Below are 18,784 nucleotides of genomic sequence, written 5' to 3'. Positions count from 1 at the left end.
AGTAGCTATGACGTTTCAGAAAAAAATGCCACCTGTTGCTCATAAATATTACTAAATATATTACATATAATGTAAACCTGATGTGCTAGAGAAACAATTAGGGCAGATTTGGAATCAGTGCAAAAAACCTTTTATAGTTTACATGGATATCTGATTTAAAAAAAAAACAAGTAAAATTTAGTAAACCAGTGATATTAATAAACACATACAACTGTCAACACTGAACAAGTTTAAACATGACATTTAATCCAACATACTGTCTTTTTTATAACGGTTGACATTCATACTATTAAATGTTTGTTAAAAAATGAGAACAATCTGTATTTTTCAACAGAAAAACCAAGACTAAGGAACACAATGAAAATGAATGTTATGCAAATCGTGCAGTTGTACAGATGCTGGACATCCGCCACATCTCCGCGTCCCACAGCCTCTGACATGGGGAGATCCTCGGGACGGAAGTAAGACGCCCCGCTCATATACTGTCCAGCTGCTTTAATACAAATGGAGCTGTGAATACATGAATAGTTTTGATTAGTCAGCAACACAGTTTTAAGTTAAAAATGTTTAATTTTTTTTAATCAGATATAGCATAGGCATTTTCTCAGTATTTTCCAAGCATGACAAATTCAACTCAAACCATCCACAATGCACTCAACTCATTTTCAGCCATCATGCGGGTCACCAAAAAACAGTATTTTCAATATTTTAACTTAAAAAAAAACCAATTATACCCATTTTAATCATTACAAACTTAAACTATTTAGTCTCGTTAATAAGGCGATGAAAAGACTTTGGCATTCCAATGTCATCTGTGCGTACTTACTGGCTCTCAGGAGAGCGACGTAAATAAGAAAGTTTCGTAAAGATGAGACGACGTCTTGTCGCATTTTCTTCTTCATTTCCTCTGGGTCCATCTTGGGTCCCAAACCTTCTAGTTTGAACATTATAGCAGTGGACTAAATGAATTTGGTTCTCCGTTTAGCTCTCAACGCGAAGTTGCTCTGTTTCAGTAGCATGGAAGATGCTATATGACCCGGAAATACGCACCGGAAATAGTTTAGGTTAAGTATGGCATCCTCGGAGAGACCAACTGCACGGAGGCTGTAAAAATGCGCATGGAAAATTAAAGCGAAACTACTAATACTACCTTATTATGTTTCTTAATGATGTACTGGAATCAAAATAACAATGGCGACCGGTAAATTCCAAAGTACAAATATCAATTGGATTTCAACTTTTGATGTCGCCATTCAATCGAGCATTCAACCTTTTACAATTAAATAGAGTGCCTTTTATAAGCTACAACCCACCAAAATAAAAATATTTATTATTATTATTACTATTATTATTATTATTATTATTATTATTATTATTATTATTACTATTACTATTATTATTATTATTGTGGTTGTAGTAGTAGTAGTAGTAGTGTTGTAATGAGAATTTGTCAAGACCACTGTAGAGGTTGTAGAGGAAAACTAAACTAAATGGATTCAAAATGTGCTGTTTTCGTTAAACAAGGAAATGCAGCAACCCGCTACTTATAAATCCGATTGATATGCTGTTATACTAGTAGAAGTCTGGAACACTGATGGTACAGTCCAGTAATGGACTAATGGATTAATACGCATTTTATAATAAAATGGTTGTTAGCCTGCCCTCATCTCTAAGGTTCTTTTTGAAGGAATTTGCAATATCTTAACACTGGACGCCCATTCATACGGTGAAACCAAATTGCAAAAAGTGGAAAAATAAACAACAACACACATTAGTCATTTTGAGAAAACTATTGAGAAATCATCTGTGTTGTGTGAAGTACTCCAATGATGGCGATATGTTGCTGTCTGACCTTGCAAAGGGAGGGGCGGGGGTCCGGTGGGCAGACGACAGAGGAGTTGGGGGCGGGTTGGGGGAGGTGGGTGCTTAAATGAGAGAGAGGGTGGGTGGGTCTATTTCTGATCTCAGGGCCGAGGATTAAAAGAGAGAAGCAGTCCCGGCACGATGACAGCATCCAGCACATAGACACCCCACCACCACCACCACCACATCATCATCATCATCATCATCATCATCCTCATCCGGTCCGGGTATCACGCCGCGGATTTTTCGGGAGAGAGACAAACGCTGTTTGTGTTCACATTCTCTGCATCAGCCGCCATAGACTCCCGGTCCGTGTGCCTCCTCTTGAAAACCACGAGGTGAGTGAACAATATCCACGCACCGAGGCGCCCGATCGCTTAGCTTCCTCGCACCTTGCGTCCATTCCAGTCTTCTCCGCTTGAGATTTCGCGGCCGAATGAATAATTCAATCGGCGGTCCACGCAGCTCACGGACTGCAGCCACGTTCCCATTTCAGAGAGGCTATGGATATTTAAATCCGATTAAGATTATATATGGATCCAACAAAAGACTGACCTTTTTCCTTTGTTTAGTCTCTTGGTTTGCCTTGCTGCTGAATTACAATTTGACCATAGGGGAAGGGTGGATGCTTTCTGGAGGCATTTATGAGCAGTGAGTGACCACATGTACAGTATATTCACATATAGACATTTTCAAATCATTAAGCATTCTATTAGATGTGATATTGGCGACCCATATATGATGAATGTACAGTGAAAGCTCAATTGAATCCTGTGATTCATGAGTGTAGCTAGTAGTAAAGCACATTATGAATGGGCGTAGGCGACTGGCAGTGCACTGGGACAGTCATCTTTTTTTCTTTCCTTGTCCCTTGGCCAGAAGCAGTAGCCTTCTTCTTCTTTTTCTTAGTCTTCTTCTGCGCCAGGCTGTGCCACATATGACACAGCTTTTGACCGGAACAACGCGTTTCGGTGTTCCGGGGCGTTGATGGTTTTAGCACCATCTCAGGTCATATTTTTATTGACACAGCTTCGATTTGGAGGCGGCAGTGTTACATCTGTGTCCTGTAAGGATTTTAAAAATCAATATTTACTGTCAACTAAAAAATGTGACATTTCAGAATATTCTCTATTTACTGTGATTGAGTCCTTGTAATCATTCTTGAGCATTATACTAACAGCAAATATTAAGATGATGACTTTATGTATCACAAAACAAATAATTAATTATAGCAATAGTATATAATTATAGCAATAACATAGTCATTTATAATAATGATGTTTCAGAAAAAAATCCACCTGTTGCTCAACCCTTACTTCGCAAATATTACTATGACCCTTGTGAGGATAAGCGGTTCAGATAATGGATGGATATTGCTATATTAGATATTATATTATTGTTATTATATTATTATTGTTATTATGAAAACCTGATGTGCTACAAAAAAAAAATCTAGAAAAGTTTAATTGCATCTCTGATTTAAAAAAAGTAGTAAATATTTGTTGACCAGGGCTTATAACAGGTGAATCATTTCAACACTTTTACGGTAAATGATAAGAACACCAATCAAAACATACCATAGTTGACCATTTCAACCGCTTTAATACTCACGTCCTCATGATGAAGTGCATAACTCTGCGGAACCTCTACTGCATCCTCCTCTGTCGAAACTGACAGTAATATTGCGACTGGCAATAGCGTCTGGCTCTTGCTGTTGTTGCAACATCAACATTAAAAAGTACTGTTTGCTTTCCTCTCGCCTTCTCCTCTCCTCCGCTTTACTGAGATAACTTTTCCTTGTTTTCCTCCTTTCTTTGTTTTCCTGAGTCAAGTCGTCACAGGCAAAGTAAGCAGATGGGATAGTCCATTGCATTAGAAGAGAGAGGGGGCACTTGAAACGGTCATAATAGAGGAAGCATTTTGTTGTGTTTTTACGCACATAAATGAAGACTAAAACAATAATAATAGTGTTACATACATTTTTTAAAAATCCCCAAATTTCACATCCCTACTCCTCCGATGTGTGAAAAAAGGTGAATTGTCTGTGTTTGGCTTACGTGCGTGCTCTGGTCCTGCTGCAGGCGGCGTGTAGTGACTCAGGGATGTTATTCCATGTGATGGGATGTGCATGCTCTGAGCTCATGCTGCCAGAGGAGACACACAAGGGGCAGAGCTCGCACATCAGGAAAGTCTTGATGCCCGCCTGCATTAGCCTCTGACTGCCCCACTGACTGCTCCACTGTCCCACTTACTGCAGCCAGCCTGGCCTGCCGTGCGCTTCATCGCTACTGCGTGTCTCCGGGGCACTTTCTGGGTTGGTCTTCTAGGCCAACTGATCTTTCGGTCAACCGATGACTTGGTTGAGTCTCGTTGTTGTTACTGCAGGAAGTTGACTCATTCGTAGTTTAAGTTAGGGCTGAACAACATATCGCAAAAATATCGTCAGCGCGATAACGGCACGTGCAATGTGTTGTATCGCAAAGACGTGCAATAGATGAATGCGTTCATATGGAATTGCATGCTTTTATCTGACTTTGACCAATGCAACCTTAAATGAGCATCACCATTCAATAAGAGAATAGTATGGCATTACTAAGACTACAAATACTTTAATAGAGCATATAACCTACATTCTTTCAAAACATTTAAACTTATTAAAAGACTTTTTAAATTACTTCTTAGTGCCTGTTCTCATTCTTGCTGTTGTTTTGATCACTGCCAGTTGAAGTTTACTGCAAAACTAAAAAAAAAAAAAAAAAAAAAACGGACACTAAAACTCAATAAACCATTTTATATTTAAACACCAAAATTTAAAGTCTTTTATCTAAACATTGAAATGTTGAACCAAACCATTTAATGTAATATAACGAAAGTCAACTAGTTTAAATGCTGCTGTAATGCAAAATGCCATAGATGGGCTAACGGAAATTAGCTGAGATGTTACTGTAATTATGAACAATCAACCAACTGCTACTTTTAAGCACAAGAAGTAGCAGCACATACAAACAGACCATACATATATATTAACAGTATTATATATGATTTTCTTTACATCACAACGATGACATAGACTCTGTCACAACAATGTCCATTACTGGAGTTTAAACACGCTGCATATTTTGAACTAGACCTCATTGTCGCGGCAGAACGTGATACCACACTCAAGGCACACAACTTTAAATCTGGACTTGCCTGTGTACTATTAAAACCCATTAAAAAACTATTACAAAAAAAAATCCGCTATATACGGATGGGTGGCTATGAGTACATTGTATGGAACAAAACCTTTTATGAATCGGTCATAGTTAAGTTGTCCTTAGATGTTAATTTTTCATCTCACCTAGATATTTTCTAGGCTTCCCTCCTTGGGAAGGCCCCTATCTATTCTTGCATGACAGACAGCAACATCTTTGGTATAAACTAGATGAATGGAGAAAGAAAATGTCACAAACACTCCAAAATCTTGTCGAAAGGCTTCTCAGCTGAGCTGAAGCTGCCATTACACTTGCTGTCGGTGTCTCACTTCTTACATACAGTCCATGTTTGTTTTCATGTTGCTTGGATGGTTGATGGTTGTATAGGAGGAGAGGTAGTGTAAAAACAAAACAACAAAAACGCAAATAAAAATCTTAAGAGACCGTACACTATGTTGCAGAGGAAAGGGAGACATGACCTCATTGATGTGACAGCTCCATGGTGATGGCACAGTTGACTGGCAGCGGTGCCACAATGTAGGCCAACTCTATTTAGGAGCATATCGTACAAAAGGTTATTAGGATGGAACAGCTAAGACTTTCTGTTCAGTTTATAGGAGATCTCCCTTTTCATTTCAATATGAATATTTAATATGGATACAGTACTTTGAGAAATGGCTCCACAGGACCCGGCAAAAGAAAGCACGCTCACGTTTTCATTTGATTGTTTTATATTTTGGGCCTGGAAGTGTTTTTCAAATGTTACTAGGTTGTTTAGCTAGGTTAGTGATGGACTATGGACTATGAACAAACTCAAGTTATGTTGGAATGTAACCCCTACATTTGTTTATTTCGCCTCGGAGCTGCAGACGTACTGGAACGATTGTATTTGAAGATAACTCTTTCGATATGCAGTTATTGAAGTGGGTCTCAGACGTCGACGATATATCACGCGCTCGCATCCAGCGAGACTTTGTCGGAGATCAAGATGTCCCTCTCTCGGTACCATCGATAGCGACGTGTAGCACATCATAGTGCACTATTAATCTTCAAAAGGTTCATTATTTCATAGTGCACTGGGGAGTGCGATCCCCGCCAAGTCGCTGATGAAAGGGGAAATGAAATGAGTTGTGTACGGTGAGTCCAGGCTTCATAAGGCTAATGGAATGAGCTTGAACGGCCGCAGATGTGATGTTGTCTGGAAAAGCAGGGGCAGGACCGCATAGGATCATACAGTTGAGGATTACAAGTTTCCTGTCCATGGGGGCAGCAGTAGCTCTGGCTTCCTGACTAGACGGTCACAGGTTCAAAACCTGCTTTCGGCAAACCGGGGTGAGAGGGGGTGTTCTAATGCTAGTTCACTCCCTAACGTGCCATTGAGCAAAGCATTGAATTCCCAATGTGTTTAGGGGTGTAACACTGCTGTTGAACGTATTTCTCCTTTGTCTCCCTTGTTGAACCCATTTACGCTTGTGTGTCAATTGTGTTGAGTGGGAAAGGCATGTAATAAAAAATAACAGCAAAAAAATATTTGCCATCAACACCATTTATGTACGGTGTTGGCTCATAACTGAAAACACAAAATTCCTTTTTCCCCACAGAAATTTATTTAGCATGCTATTATCATGCCGTCATTATCATGCCATTCCAGCATGACATAAAAAGGAATTTTTATTTTATTTTAGTTTTTATAAGAAACAAATGACTATACATATTTGTACTTTATTAAAACATACAGTAATAACATACTTAAAGTGAAAATCAACCCAAACGTATTTTTTTCAAGAATATGTTCTATGGAGGTCCACTAGTTGAAACACAGCATTCTGATTAATATTGCGTTTGTGGAATAAGAGTTAATCCACCCGTTTTTAGCCATCTATTCCACAAACGCAATATATACCAGAATGCCTTGTTTCAACTAGTGCACCTACATAGGACATATTCTTGCAAAAATAAGAGTTAATCCACCCGTTTTTAGCCATCTATTCCACAAACGCAATATATACCAGAATGCCTTGTTTCAACTAGTGCACCTACATAGGACATATTCTTGCAAAAAATAATTTGGGGTTAACTTCCCCTTTAAATAGATTGAACGAATTAAACAGCTTGTACATCAAAATTTTGTTCTTGAATTGCCCATTGATCTTGTGCTCCTTCTGGTGTGCGTAACTTGGGCACACAAGTGGGCAGTGTATTTTCCATATACATAATATACAATGAAGCGTGACTCAGTAATCGTATCGCACTCCATATACAGTATTGGGATATGTATCGAACTGTCTTTTATTGGAGAGATGCACACCCCTAATGTCGTTGGGCGGTTTTCTCTTTATGCTGCCATGACGCAGATCCAAATTGCGTCACTTGAGACCAAATAATTGGAATTGTGTCACTTGAACCATGTAGTGAAAATTCAGCATAATGTGTTTCTATCCGTCCATTATCCCAGTGGCCTTTTGCTCAGTCAATTATAGGTCTCATACAAACAACCATTCACATTCACTCCACTGGACAATTTAGAGTCTTCAATTAACCCAACATGCATGTTTTTGGAATGTGGGAAGAAGCCAGAGCATCCAGAGAAAAGCCACACAAGCGCGGAGAACATGCAAAAACTCCACCCTGGAAGGTTGCAACTTTTCATCAATTGTCCTTGCTGCAAAACAGTTTTGGCTTCACACTGAAACAACATACAGTTATCAGTTTTCCAGTTCATCAAGTAACTTATCCTGTATATGACACTCAACGAAGCACAAGACAGTGCTAAAAATATGAGAGACATTTTTGAGAACATCAGCTGCTGCGCAGACCAGCTGTGTGGAATTGTCCAGCACATGTTCAACCTGAGCCTGAAGCTGGGCAGGGTCCCCCAGCTATGGAAAACATCCTGCCTGGTCCCGGTGCCAAAGACCCCCCACCCGAAGGAGCTCAACAGCTTCAGACCGGTGGCGCTGACGTCTCACCTGATGAAGACCCTGGAGAGACTGGTCCTTGTCCACCTGCGCCCCCTGGTGAGCTCCTCAATGGACCCACTCCAGTTCGCATACCAGCCTGGCATCAGTGTGGATGATGCCATCATCTACCTCCTCCACACTTCACTCTCCCACCTGGAGAAGGCGGGGAGCACTGTGAGGATCATGTTCTTTGATTTCTCCAGTGCTTTCAACACCATCCAGCCCACCCTACTGGGAGACAAGCTGGAGCGGGCGGGGGTGGCGCACCACCTCACCACATGGATCCAGGACTACCTCACAAACCGGCCACAGTATGTGAGGACACAGGACTGTGTGTCTGACGTGCTCCTCTGCAGCACGGGGGCCCCACAGGGAACTGTCTTGGCTCCCTTCCTGTTCACCCTCTACACCTCGGACTTCAACTACAACACCCCTACCTGTCACCTGCAGAAGTTCTCTGACGACTCTGCGATTGTCGGCCTCATCACAGGCGGAGATGATCGGGAGTACAGAGAACTTACTCAGGGTTTTGTGGACTGGTGCCAGCAGAACCGCCTCCTGATCAATGCGGGGAAATCCAAAGAAATGGTGGTGGATTTCGGTAGGCGCCAGCACTCTTCACCTGCACCAGTGAACATCCGGGGAACAGATGTTGAGAGAGTCTCAACTTACAAGTACCTGGGTGTTCATCTGAACAATAAACTGGACTGGTGCGACAACACAGACGCCCTCTATAGGAAGAGTCAGAGCAGACTCTTCCTACTCAGGAGACTGAGGTCTTTTGGGGTTCAGGGGACACTCCTCAGGAACTTTTATGACTCGGTGGTTGCATCGGTCATCTTCCAGGGAGTGGTCACCTGGGCAGGCGGCGTCTCGGCCCGGGACAAGAAGCGGCTGGACAAACTGGTCAAGAGGGCCGGCTCTGTCCTGGGCTGCTCCCTGGCCTCTGTGGACTCGGTGGGGGACAGGAGGATGTTGGCCAAGCTGTCATCAATGCTGGGCAACCCGGACCACCCCCTCCAGGGCACCCTAACAGCACTCCACAGCACCTTCAGTGACAGACTGTTACACCCTCGCTGTGCAAAGGAGAGATTCCGCCGTTCCTTCTTGCCTGCTGCTGTCAGACTCTTTAACAAGAACATTGTGTAGTCTCTACAAACTGGCGGTCATTAGTGCAATTGTGCAGTCCTGCACCTGAGCTCGTATCGTGCAATACCCAATATTCCCCACTACTGTAATACCGTGCAATACTCAACATTCCCCACTACTGTTAGTCTAGTTTTATTTTTATCCAATGCTGTTCCTTACATTTCACTACAGCACTGCAGCACTGTCACTTAGAGTATTTTTTCCTCTGTACTATGTACAGGCCGAAATGAGTGTTCCTCATATTTTTTATGTAGATGTAGGTTGGTGTGTATACACATGTGTATATACACATGTTACTGCGTATATCTACATAGGTTTGATTCTAAATGTTTGCCGTCAATGTTATACATTAATGGCCACATTATGCCGCCGCCCCTGTGTGACCTATATCTTTGCTACTGTAACAATGAAAATTTCCCCACTGTGGGATCAATAAAGGCATTCTTATTCTTATTCTTATTAACTGTCAAAATGGTCGCAGTTCACTCTAAGGGGGCAACAACATCGAGTAAATGTGATAAAAATCCTTGAAGTGGTTCCTGGGGCACTCGAAACCACGACGGTGACACACACAAAGGAAAAGATGGATATGTTTTCATTCACTTCAGGACAAGTTACTCGATGAATCCAGATGACTGAAGACTTCCGCAGTTCATCTCCCCAATTGGAAGAAGTAAGATTGACTACATGAGAATGAAATATAGTTCTATGTGCTTTCGTTCAATTTATCAATCAATCAACCACATTTTATATATATAGCACTTTTCATACATGTAAATGCAGCTCAAAGTGCAATTTAGTTCCAAATGAAACATTTCATTGTGGATCCCCAACTTACTCATTCTGCATTTATTTTTAGATTGAAACGGATATTTGACATTGAAAATGAACATTTTGTGTGTGTGTTGTGTTTGTGAGTGTATAACTGAAGCAAAGTGTCGAATATGAAGTGCCACTGCTGAATTCTGCTGCTGCTGTTGCTGTGTTCAGCTGGAGCAGCTTGTGTGTGTGTGAGGGGGGGACAGATTTGGGACAAGAGGTCAATAGCTGCCTTTCCAAAATAAAGCTGCAGTTTAGTCAGCGAGGGAGGCTCTTTTTCTCTCGCTTATCATGTGAAAGCTTGTGAGGTGGCGCGTTTGGAACAGCAGTGTGTGCAGCCAGCTGACTGAATAATTCAAGTTTGTTATTCGCAAGCAGGACAGAGCGCACCGCCTATGAACTGCGTGTGTTCTCGTAGCAAACCACAGGACTGAACAACAGACTGTTGTGTCAGACAGAGAGACTTTGTGTGGGAAAACGGGGCCGCGAGTGGGGGATTGTCTTAAAAGAATGAGACGCAGACGTTGTGGCACAGGGATTGAGACAGCCCTCATAACCTCAAACACATAATGAAGACTGGAGGAGGCTGCGGGGCAGAGTGAGCCGCTTCATGGGGACTTTAAGATACGGCAAAAGTAGACCGTCAGACCCCCAGCAGCTTTTGCTCAGTGATTTATAACTGGGATGTAATAAAATGTCCGATAGGTAAGTGTCTGCATTGAAAGCAAGCAAATGAAGCGACGTTTTGAACTGCACTGCATTTAGTACTTTGCAAATCTCTGTCATGGCCAAACAATCCCGATTTGGATCACCACAAAATTGCACACCTTCACCATCAAGCTGCATTCAAGACGGCTGGCGAGTCACAAAAGTCGTATGTGGCGCTAACAAGTGTTCTAATTGAACATGGACTAACCAAACCCTATGTCTATTTTTTATACTGTTGGTTTCTCAAATCTACCTAAAAAAATACAGACATAGATACATAATGCTTAAGAGGAAATCAACCCAAACACATTTTTTTTTTCAAGAATATTTTCTCAGCAGGCCCACTAGTTGAAACCTGGCATTCTGATTAATATTGCGTTTGTGGAATATGGCTTAAGCTGTAAAATCCACCCATTTTTAGCCATCTCAGGGGCGGCCATTTTGTCACTTCTGTCGACTGAAAATGACATCAGCTCAGCTTCAGAAAACAGGTGAGCTGTGATTGATCGTTACCTGAGCCCTGAGCAACAGTGATGTCATTTTCAGTCGACGGAAGTGACAAAATGGCCGCCATAACCATAAAAAAATCCATTCTACTTATGTCCTGTGATTGACGATGATGAGTCCAGGGTGTACCCTATAGTCTCCAACTTGCGCGTCACCCTAGTCATAAACAGTATAGAAAATAGATGGATGAATTGGTGCTGACACATATTTAACTAATTGATTTTTTAAAAAAAACAGTTAGCATTTTTATAACAGGGCCGGGCTTCCTATGTTCCACGTGAATCGACTCTGTGTAAAACAACAAATATTATTGCTGTTTATTGAGTCATTGGTGACTCTTCTTCGTTTGTGTCTATATGATTGTATTATACTGCCCACCGGTGGACAAGGCGAGCACATCGGGATGAGCAGAACAATGATTTTACATTACAGAACCTTGGTCACTGAACAAATGATCTCTTGTATCTCAAGGCACCACTGTACCGCTAACTAACTTAAACAACAGCTGATTCCACAAAATGTCTTGGTGGAGGCAATAACAATAGTTTTTTTTTTTTGTTAGTTTATTCAACAAGAACACAATACATCAGTGTCATGCCATCTGGCTCTGTTTGCCTTAAGGAATGCTGCACTCATCAACATTCTCAACTCCTTCTTATGAACAAACTCCCTCGCAACGCACTGTAGTTACTTTTGTTCTTTCTTTTCATCCACTTCACTTGAGCAATGCATTTCTTTGACTCTGCCCTCTTTAAAGTCCTCCCTGCCTCCCTCCGCACCCCTCCAATATCCTGTCCTTTCTCGCTTTTCTTTTCTTCGACCCTCTCTTTCACTCTCCCAGTCCCCTTTTCTCAGCCCCCTTTAAAGCCGCCTCCTATTTCTCCGTTTCACCTCTGCAACCCCCATCTGTCTTTCCAGTGTCGCCTCTCGTTTTCTGCGCTTGTTGCCTGCTTTGGCAATGGTGTAGAAGAAGGCGGTCGGAGGCTGTGCTAGCTGCGTTAGCCCCATGCATTATTCATGCGGCCTGCAGTCGTGTTGGTGTTGGTCTTCTGCTGCCTCCTCAAAGAGCTCGGTGTATGGGACACCGCTTAATGGAGGAGCTGCAAGATGAAGTCCAACAGAAGCAGTTTACGTCAAGCGGGTCAACGTTTAAGTGTAATTTTAGTCGGTTTTGATGTGTGGTTATGCGCTGTCTCACTTCACGCCGCGGCCAACGACAAAGCATTCCCCAAATGTTTATTTTCTACCCTAGCTGGCTTTAGTTTCCAGCCATATCCGCCCCTGATGTTCATGATGGAGGCGCTTTTATTACTGGCCAAGATTTCTGTCTGCTTGGCAGCATTTCTGTGTGCGCGCCACACTCAGCTGTCCTCTTCAGAGTGCGGCCAGTCAGAACCGTTAACCCAACTGGGCGCTATGAATTTTTAATCTAGACAACCAGATGAGGATGGACGGCCTCATCTCGCCATCGCCATGCGCATCAGAGGCTGTGGTGGAGCAAGAGTGAGAGAGAGGGAGAGAGAGAGAGAGAGAGAGAGCCTTGGGGACTCTTGGGGAGAGGAGGGGCCTCTTGGAAAACCACATTCACATAGCTGGTTTGGATTCACATCTGCTTTGCTTGACATACTTTCAGGATTCATCCTTAAATATCATCTGGAATACTGGAATATAATCCCTTTTTTTTTACACTCGAAGATGCTTATCATATTTGATTTGTGGATGTTTCAATCTTCATTCTAAGCATCAGCTTCTCATGTGGATATTGATTATTCCGCACATTCCACAGGTCTCGCTGATAGATTTGTAATTTGCTCGTCACAGGTGGCTACACCAGACTGGGACCAGCACCAATGATCACAAGGGTCCCCCTCCAGCTCCTTTCAGTCAATCCTGGAGGGGCGGCAGAGCTGATGTCTCAGAGGGCGAGCGTCTGTTTGTTTTGTGGAGTCCTAAAGAGGCAAGCTTCATCACGGTGAGTCACGCCATCTCCCACTTCCTCGTTATGCCGGGCTCTATGTTGGGACCCTGGAAATGTTCATCTGGTTTTGATTATTCATGTCTGTTTGAACGTTTATCCTACGTGTATGCCTTTTTTTTTCAGGATTCTGTTTAAATCTCAACGTCTATGGCCGTCCCTTTCTGAGTTTAGCATGAATTGCGCCAGCAGAATAGAGTCATAAAAGTCTAATGTTACATGAAGAAAATATGCTCGTAAACCAATGGACTGGGTTCTTAGGATGGATAGAAAACTGTTGCTACTCTCAGTCTACGTAGATGGTTACCTGACTCGGCAAGAGCAGGAGTGTGAGGGCGAGAGGCGGTGAAAGAGTGAAAATGAAATCCGTGCAAGAACTGCTTGACCTAACACTACACGTACACACAACCAGTGCACTTATATACACAAGATGGAGTGGTTTTTCTCAGACCCCGTTCCTCAGCGGCGCATCAATAATCACACTCATCTCCTCGGGCGCAGCTGTCAGCGATGTAGCTTCGCTCATCCTTCCTCATCCCCGCCAATCGGCCTCGGTACGGATCAGCAGGAGGTGCTAAAGTGACACACTGCCCAATGTTGGCCCGTGCAGATCGAAGGCCTCTAATCCTCTTAAAGGTCAAACCTACGCGGCATGCTATAGTGTTACAGCCGGAGACTCGTCATCGCAGGCGCACGAGCAGCAACTGAGATGATGACGAAGACGGGATTGTTTTTTAAACCCAATCAGAAATTCTGTCCTGCTCGTCGTCTAGGAAATGAATAAGATAAATACAGTATACATTGCGGTTCATTTAATGCGGCCCAGTATATTGCAGATTTAGATTTTTAAGTGATCGGCCTCACAGTTCAGAGGTCGTGGGTTCGATCCCGGCTCCGGCCTCCCTGTGTGGAATTTGCATGTTCTCCCCGTGCCTGCGTGGGTTTTCTCCGGGTACTCCGGTTTCCTCCCACATTCCAAAAACATGCATGGTAAGTTGATTGGACTTTCTAAATTGCCCCTAGGTGTGATTGTGAGTGCGGATGTTTGTCAGGCTGTCCCCCGCCTACTGCCCGAAGATAGCTGGGATAGGCTCCAGCACGCCCCGCGACCCTTGTGAGGTTAAGCGATATTTTGAGTATGACTTATGTCAGTATGTCAGTGTTAAAGCAAAACACGGTGTGCAGTGATACCAGAAACAACAACAAAGAAAATATACCTGTATATATATTCAGATTTTTGGAGTATGACTGTTTATATATCTTTTTAAACTTACTATATAGTTACCAAAAATACTAGGGCTGCAACTAACGCTTATTTTAACAATGGATTAATCTGTTGGTTGTTTTTTCAATTAATAAATGAGTAAAAAAACTTTAAAAAAAACTTTTTTTTTGTTTCCATCGCCTCCTTCAAAAACAGGACATTACTTCAATTTGACAGTGCAGAAAATGCACAAAAATAAACAGATTGTAATTCAGTTACTGGTTCAGTCTGTAAAATGTCAGGAAACTGGCAAAACTGTTGATCATTGTTTTCCAAATTAAAAGCAGATGTCTTATTTGGTTGAGAGGCCGACATTCCATGGACTTGGACAATTTCAAGTTAAACAAGGTCTCTAAATGATTACCAAAATAGTTGTTGATTAATATGATAATTGTGGTTAAAAAAAACAAAAGTAAAATTTCAATACGTTTTTTCCTATGTTTTTTTTGATGCAGTGAATTGGAAGGTATGCGGCTGTAAGCCTCATCAACTGTAGGTTGTTCCTGATCTTGGCACTGCGGTTGGGAATCACTACTTTCGTATCAGATAAGACCTGGGAGTACAAACAATAGCTTCTCACGCGTGTCGCTATTTGCTGGCCACTCATGCATATTAAAATGTTTTCAAAAAGCAAAACCCCAAAAATGTGACAAACAAAATGTACCCTCTGCATATGTCCCCCCCTGCTTTCTCATCTTCTGGGGCTCAAATATGCTCACTAATCCATTCCAGTATGGGACGCATGCATGACAGGACCGGAGTAAAATAATATTTGAGGAAAACCAAAACACAGTGAGCGAAAGTGCATTTCAAACTAAGCGAGTATTCGTCTGAAGTTGAAAAAGAAAAGAAACAAATCTGTTTCAGATCTTAACAACCACAATGAGGTTTGATTTTTCTACGCATCCTTGCGCTGTAAATGCCTTTCAACCATACTTCTAAATTGCACAACACACACTCACACACATCATCTGTGTGCGTGTGTGTGTTAGATTTGCGTGGACTCTACTCGACTCATATTTTTAGATGAGTGCATAAAACACAACAAATCTGCGGGGAAGTCCTTTCCAGATTAAAGTTATAAGTTATAACCCCATCCTGCTTTTGCTTCGTCGTGGTTTCACTGAGGCTTCTGTCCTTCATTATGTCTTGACACGGTGTTTCAGGAACAGAAAAATAAGAAGTGCGTGACTGCAGAATCCTTGTTGATCTGTCGATTGACGCATGCTTGTGAGTTGTTATTGCCCGACAGTGAAACTATTTCTTCATTCTTGCTTTGAATCGGGCCTTCGGGTGAGGGAATCGGCATTGACGTGTTGTGGCCGGCGACACTCTACTTCCTCCTTCCTCTCGTCTCCTTCATTCTGTCTTGCACTCCTTACCGGTCGCGTGTCTGCTTAGTCATCACACGAGGATGAAAATACACACGTCTTAGAAAATCAAAGAGGATGAGATTGCAATTATGGAGATGAATGCGTGCTCTGATTTATCCTACAAAGCTATTTCCTTTGATATCCTTTGTTCTGCTTCTGTAGGCTCAGTGTCTGAAATCAAACCCTTCCTTATCTGCGTCTCTCCAGATAAATGGAGGAGAAGGAGCGGTGTCGTAGCAGGTCTCCAGCTCGGAGGGCAAGCCGGGTTCAGCAGGTGGTGGGAACCATAATACGTCGTACCCGAGAATCACTGAGCAGGTACAACTCGTCCCACAAAACACAAGCTTGGTTTCACTTATTTCACTGCTCAGCAACTTAACATGTCGGAGAATTGTTATAAAATTTTGCTCCTTCCTCACTCTGCGGGTCCTCCCACATCACTCCTCTGTCGATATGATATGAAAAAAAAGATGAGATCTACATGCTGGTCCATATTTACTTCTGTAAACACTGCCACAGGACCTCGTCTTTTGTGCATTGGGCATCAGGATTGCCTTAGACCTTTTTAAACACATCAGGGACCATGGAATTAAACAATCCACCATTTCATTTTAACTCCTCGGGAGATTTTGGATGATTCCAGATCTCCAATTCTGTTGGAACATTTTGGGAAAGGCCCTTTTCGTTTCGCCAGTGCACGGAGAGCTCCGACCCCATCCCCATCAAACACCTAAACCACAACACAGATTGTGTGCTTATTGGTTTCAGGCCAAAAACATGCCTGTCGCTAATAATAGCCTGACTGCGCATTTGCATTGTCCCTTTGGTCCCTCCCACCAGTTACAGTTTCCCTCATGTAACTTCTCACCCCCTTTGACCCCCTCAGAGAACGGTTGCTAGGCGATGGGAGGCCTCAACGTTCCAACAGCCTGTCCAATCAAAATTACCAAGCCAAGCTGTCACTGCAGATCACCAGGGATCCTGTGCTGGACCGAAGTACCGGACATGGATTCGCCCTCACCACAAACACACCCCTGCTGGTCAGGGATGTGGCCACAGGTACATGGAGTGTGGAGTGTGCCAAAGTGTGTGTCCACACTGTCTACATTGGTCTCTTTAAGTGGCCACCTGCTTTATGTAACGCTTCACAACCTCTCTGCCTCTCTCACACACACCCATGCATTGACTGTCTTGGCATTCAGGCTGCCGGGCTTGGTGCCAGAGGGCTGGCCTGAACAACAGTGACACCTGCTCACCCTCTCTAAATTCGATCGCTTTTCCTTTAACCAGATTTTCGAAGCAAAAGAAAGAAATGCTGATGTATTACTTGATGATGTCCATTGACGCCCCAAGTAAACTCTTTGTAGGTCGCTCACTGTAATACTTACAGTTGAATAATTCAACTCTCGAGAGGGGAGGAGATTGAGATGGAGGAGATAGTCAGCCCGTTTTAATTGTAGGACTAGGAAAAACATTACAATTAATTCCCACGTATAATGGTAATGATGATGATATTGACTGTTATAATTCTCCATTGTGAGGTGACGTTACAACTTGGCAGGCCGTGCATTTGGCAGCTGTCGGCCTTCGCTGGGGACTTAATCCACCTCTAATTACCACCATTATCATGTCGTAATACAATTCAAAAACACAATGTAACAGCACACATCTATGCCATGTCCATCATCTGGAGCAACTCATGATTAATATTTATCTTATAACATGACAAAATCATATTAGATTTAAATAAAATGCATCATAAGCATCAAGGATGCTGATTATTAAATTAATTAATATGAGCAGATGGCTACAGACATGTTTTACTACCAACCAACCAATCAGAAGATGGAAAAATGCTGACGTGATCGAGAGCCAGTGCTCTGGCCCAGTGAGGACAAATTTGAAATTTGATTGGTTAAAGGGACCGTCACATTGCTAACATAGTTTAAGTGACATTGGCGAGCGCTACTGATCCTGAAGGCCCAAGGAAGATTAGCGTGACATGGCAGCACAATAAACCCTTCAATCAACTTTAACTGGAAGCAGTCCAGCCAAGAGAAACACAACAAAATGAGGAAAATAAACTGTTGGGAATATACAAAAACTATTCCATGGAACAAATATGACAGTTTATGTAGTCAATGTACCTCAGTGCTTCTGATAGTATTAAGGCCTTCAGTGAAGGCCTCGCTGGCCCTTACAGCTCACCACTGACATTTCCAGATATGGTTCTTTGCCCAATTAAAAGGCTAACTCACAGAAAAAAAGTGGATAGAACGAGGGATACAGAAAACACACAGATGTTGGCCAAAGTGCAAACGAAAGTGAGAAAATGACTTGAGTATGATTTTGACATGGGTGCGGCTGTGGCTGACAGCTTTTCGGGGACATTTGTGGATTAGTTTTGCCGCATGGCAAAAACAAAGAGGAAGGGAGGGGTCTTAAAAAACTGCAAAGATCAGGATATTAGCAGAAGTGACACATAAGCTCGACGGGGGAGGGGTGTGCTCTTGTGCGGCATGACTGAGCCTGAATGCGTGCCAACGTGTGCGTGCACAAAACGGCATGCATCCTCATGGGCAGACGGGGCTTTGCCAGGCAGATGGGGCGTGCGACAGGAGTGCGTGGGCGCGCGCGTTTCCGCACACGTGGTCCTCGTGTGTTTCCGTGTTGCAAGTGTGCGTTAGTAAGCGTAAGCCCAAACTGCTGCGCCGCAGTCGTGCTCGCTCGCCTGAAGACAAATGAGTATAAATAAAACGAGCCGTGTGGAGCCGAGCTGGAAGAGACCCAGAATAACTGTAACCCCTCACGTTCTGTAGAGCTGTTGAGTCAGCCATGTTGAATAACCAAATGTGTCATTTTGTGCGTGCGCGTGCGAATGTGTGTGTGTCTGTGTGTATTTACGCCTACCTCTGAGGATATAGCTCCACTTTAATTTGTCCTAAAAGTAGCTACAGGCCCACGAATGCGAC

The 18,784-nt window shown here is 42.9% G+C and overlaps 2 protein-coding genes across 3 annotated transcripts in view; one reads left to right on the top strand and one right to left on the bottom strand.

The window, feature by feature from the left end:
• Positions 1–225: 225 nt before the first annotated feature.
• On the bottom strand, positions 226–1,083 carry tomm5 (translocase of outer mitochondrial membrane 5 homolog (yeast)). The gene is made up of 2 exons (XM_086017801.1): positions 827–1,083; positions 226–510 (listed from the first exon to the last, which is right to left on the bottom strand). Exons 1-2 carry the CDS (start codon positions 945–947, stop codon positions 476–478), a joined length of 156 nt encoding a protein of 51 aa, XP_085873927.1. The 5' UTR covers positions 948–1,083; the 3' UTR covers positions 226–475.
• A 902-nt stretch (positions 1,084–1,985) lies between these two features.
• Positions 1,986–18,784, top strand: part of frmpd1b (FERM and PDZ domain containing 1b) — a 31,433-nt gene continuing 14,634 nt past the window's right edge. For both annotated transcript variants that reach the window (XM_086017787.1, XM_086017786.1), the window contains exons 1-4: positions 1,986–2,201; positions 13,022–13,172; positions 16,020–16,130; positions 16,699–16,871. In XM_086017787.1, coding sequence (XP_085873913.1) covers positions 16,024–16,130; positions 16,699–16,871 — 280 coding nt within the window. In that variant the 5' untranslated portion in view covers positions 1,986–2,201; positions 13,022–13,172; positions 16,020–16,023. The remainder of the gene's footprint in view (positions 2,202–13,021; positions 13,173–16,019; positions 16,131–16,698; positions 16,872–18,784) is intronic.

Source organism: Filicampus tigris, chromosome 2 (genome assembly GCF_054856515.1).
Source record: "Filicampus tigris isolate MCC_2025a chromosome 2, RoL_Ftig_1.0, whole genome shotgun sequence".
NCBI lineage: Eukaryota > Metazoa > Chordata > Actinopteri > Syngnathiformes > Syngnathidae > Filicampus > Filicampus tigris.
This window is presented reverse-complemented; position numbering and strand designations above follow the sequence as displayed.

Coding starts and splice junctions, on each gene's coding strand:
- tomm5 (XM_086017801.1), bottom strand. CDS start 947: ATGTTCAAACTAGAAGGTTTGGGACCCAAGATGGACCCAGAGGAAATG. Junction 511..826: donor CGTCGCTCTCCTGAGAGCCA/GTAAGTACGCAC, acceptor ATGTATTCACAG/CTCCATTTGTATTAAAGCAG.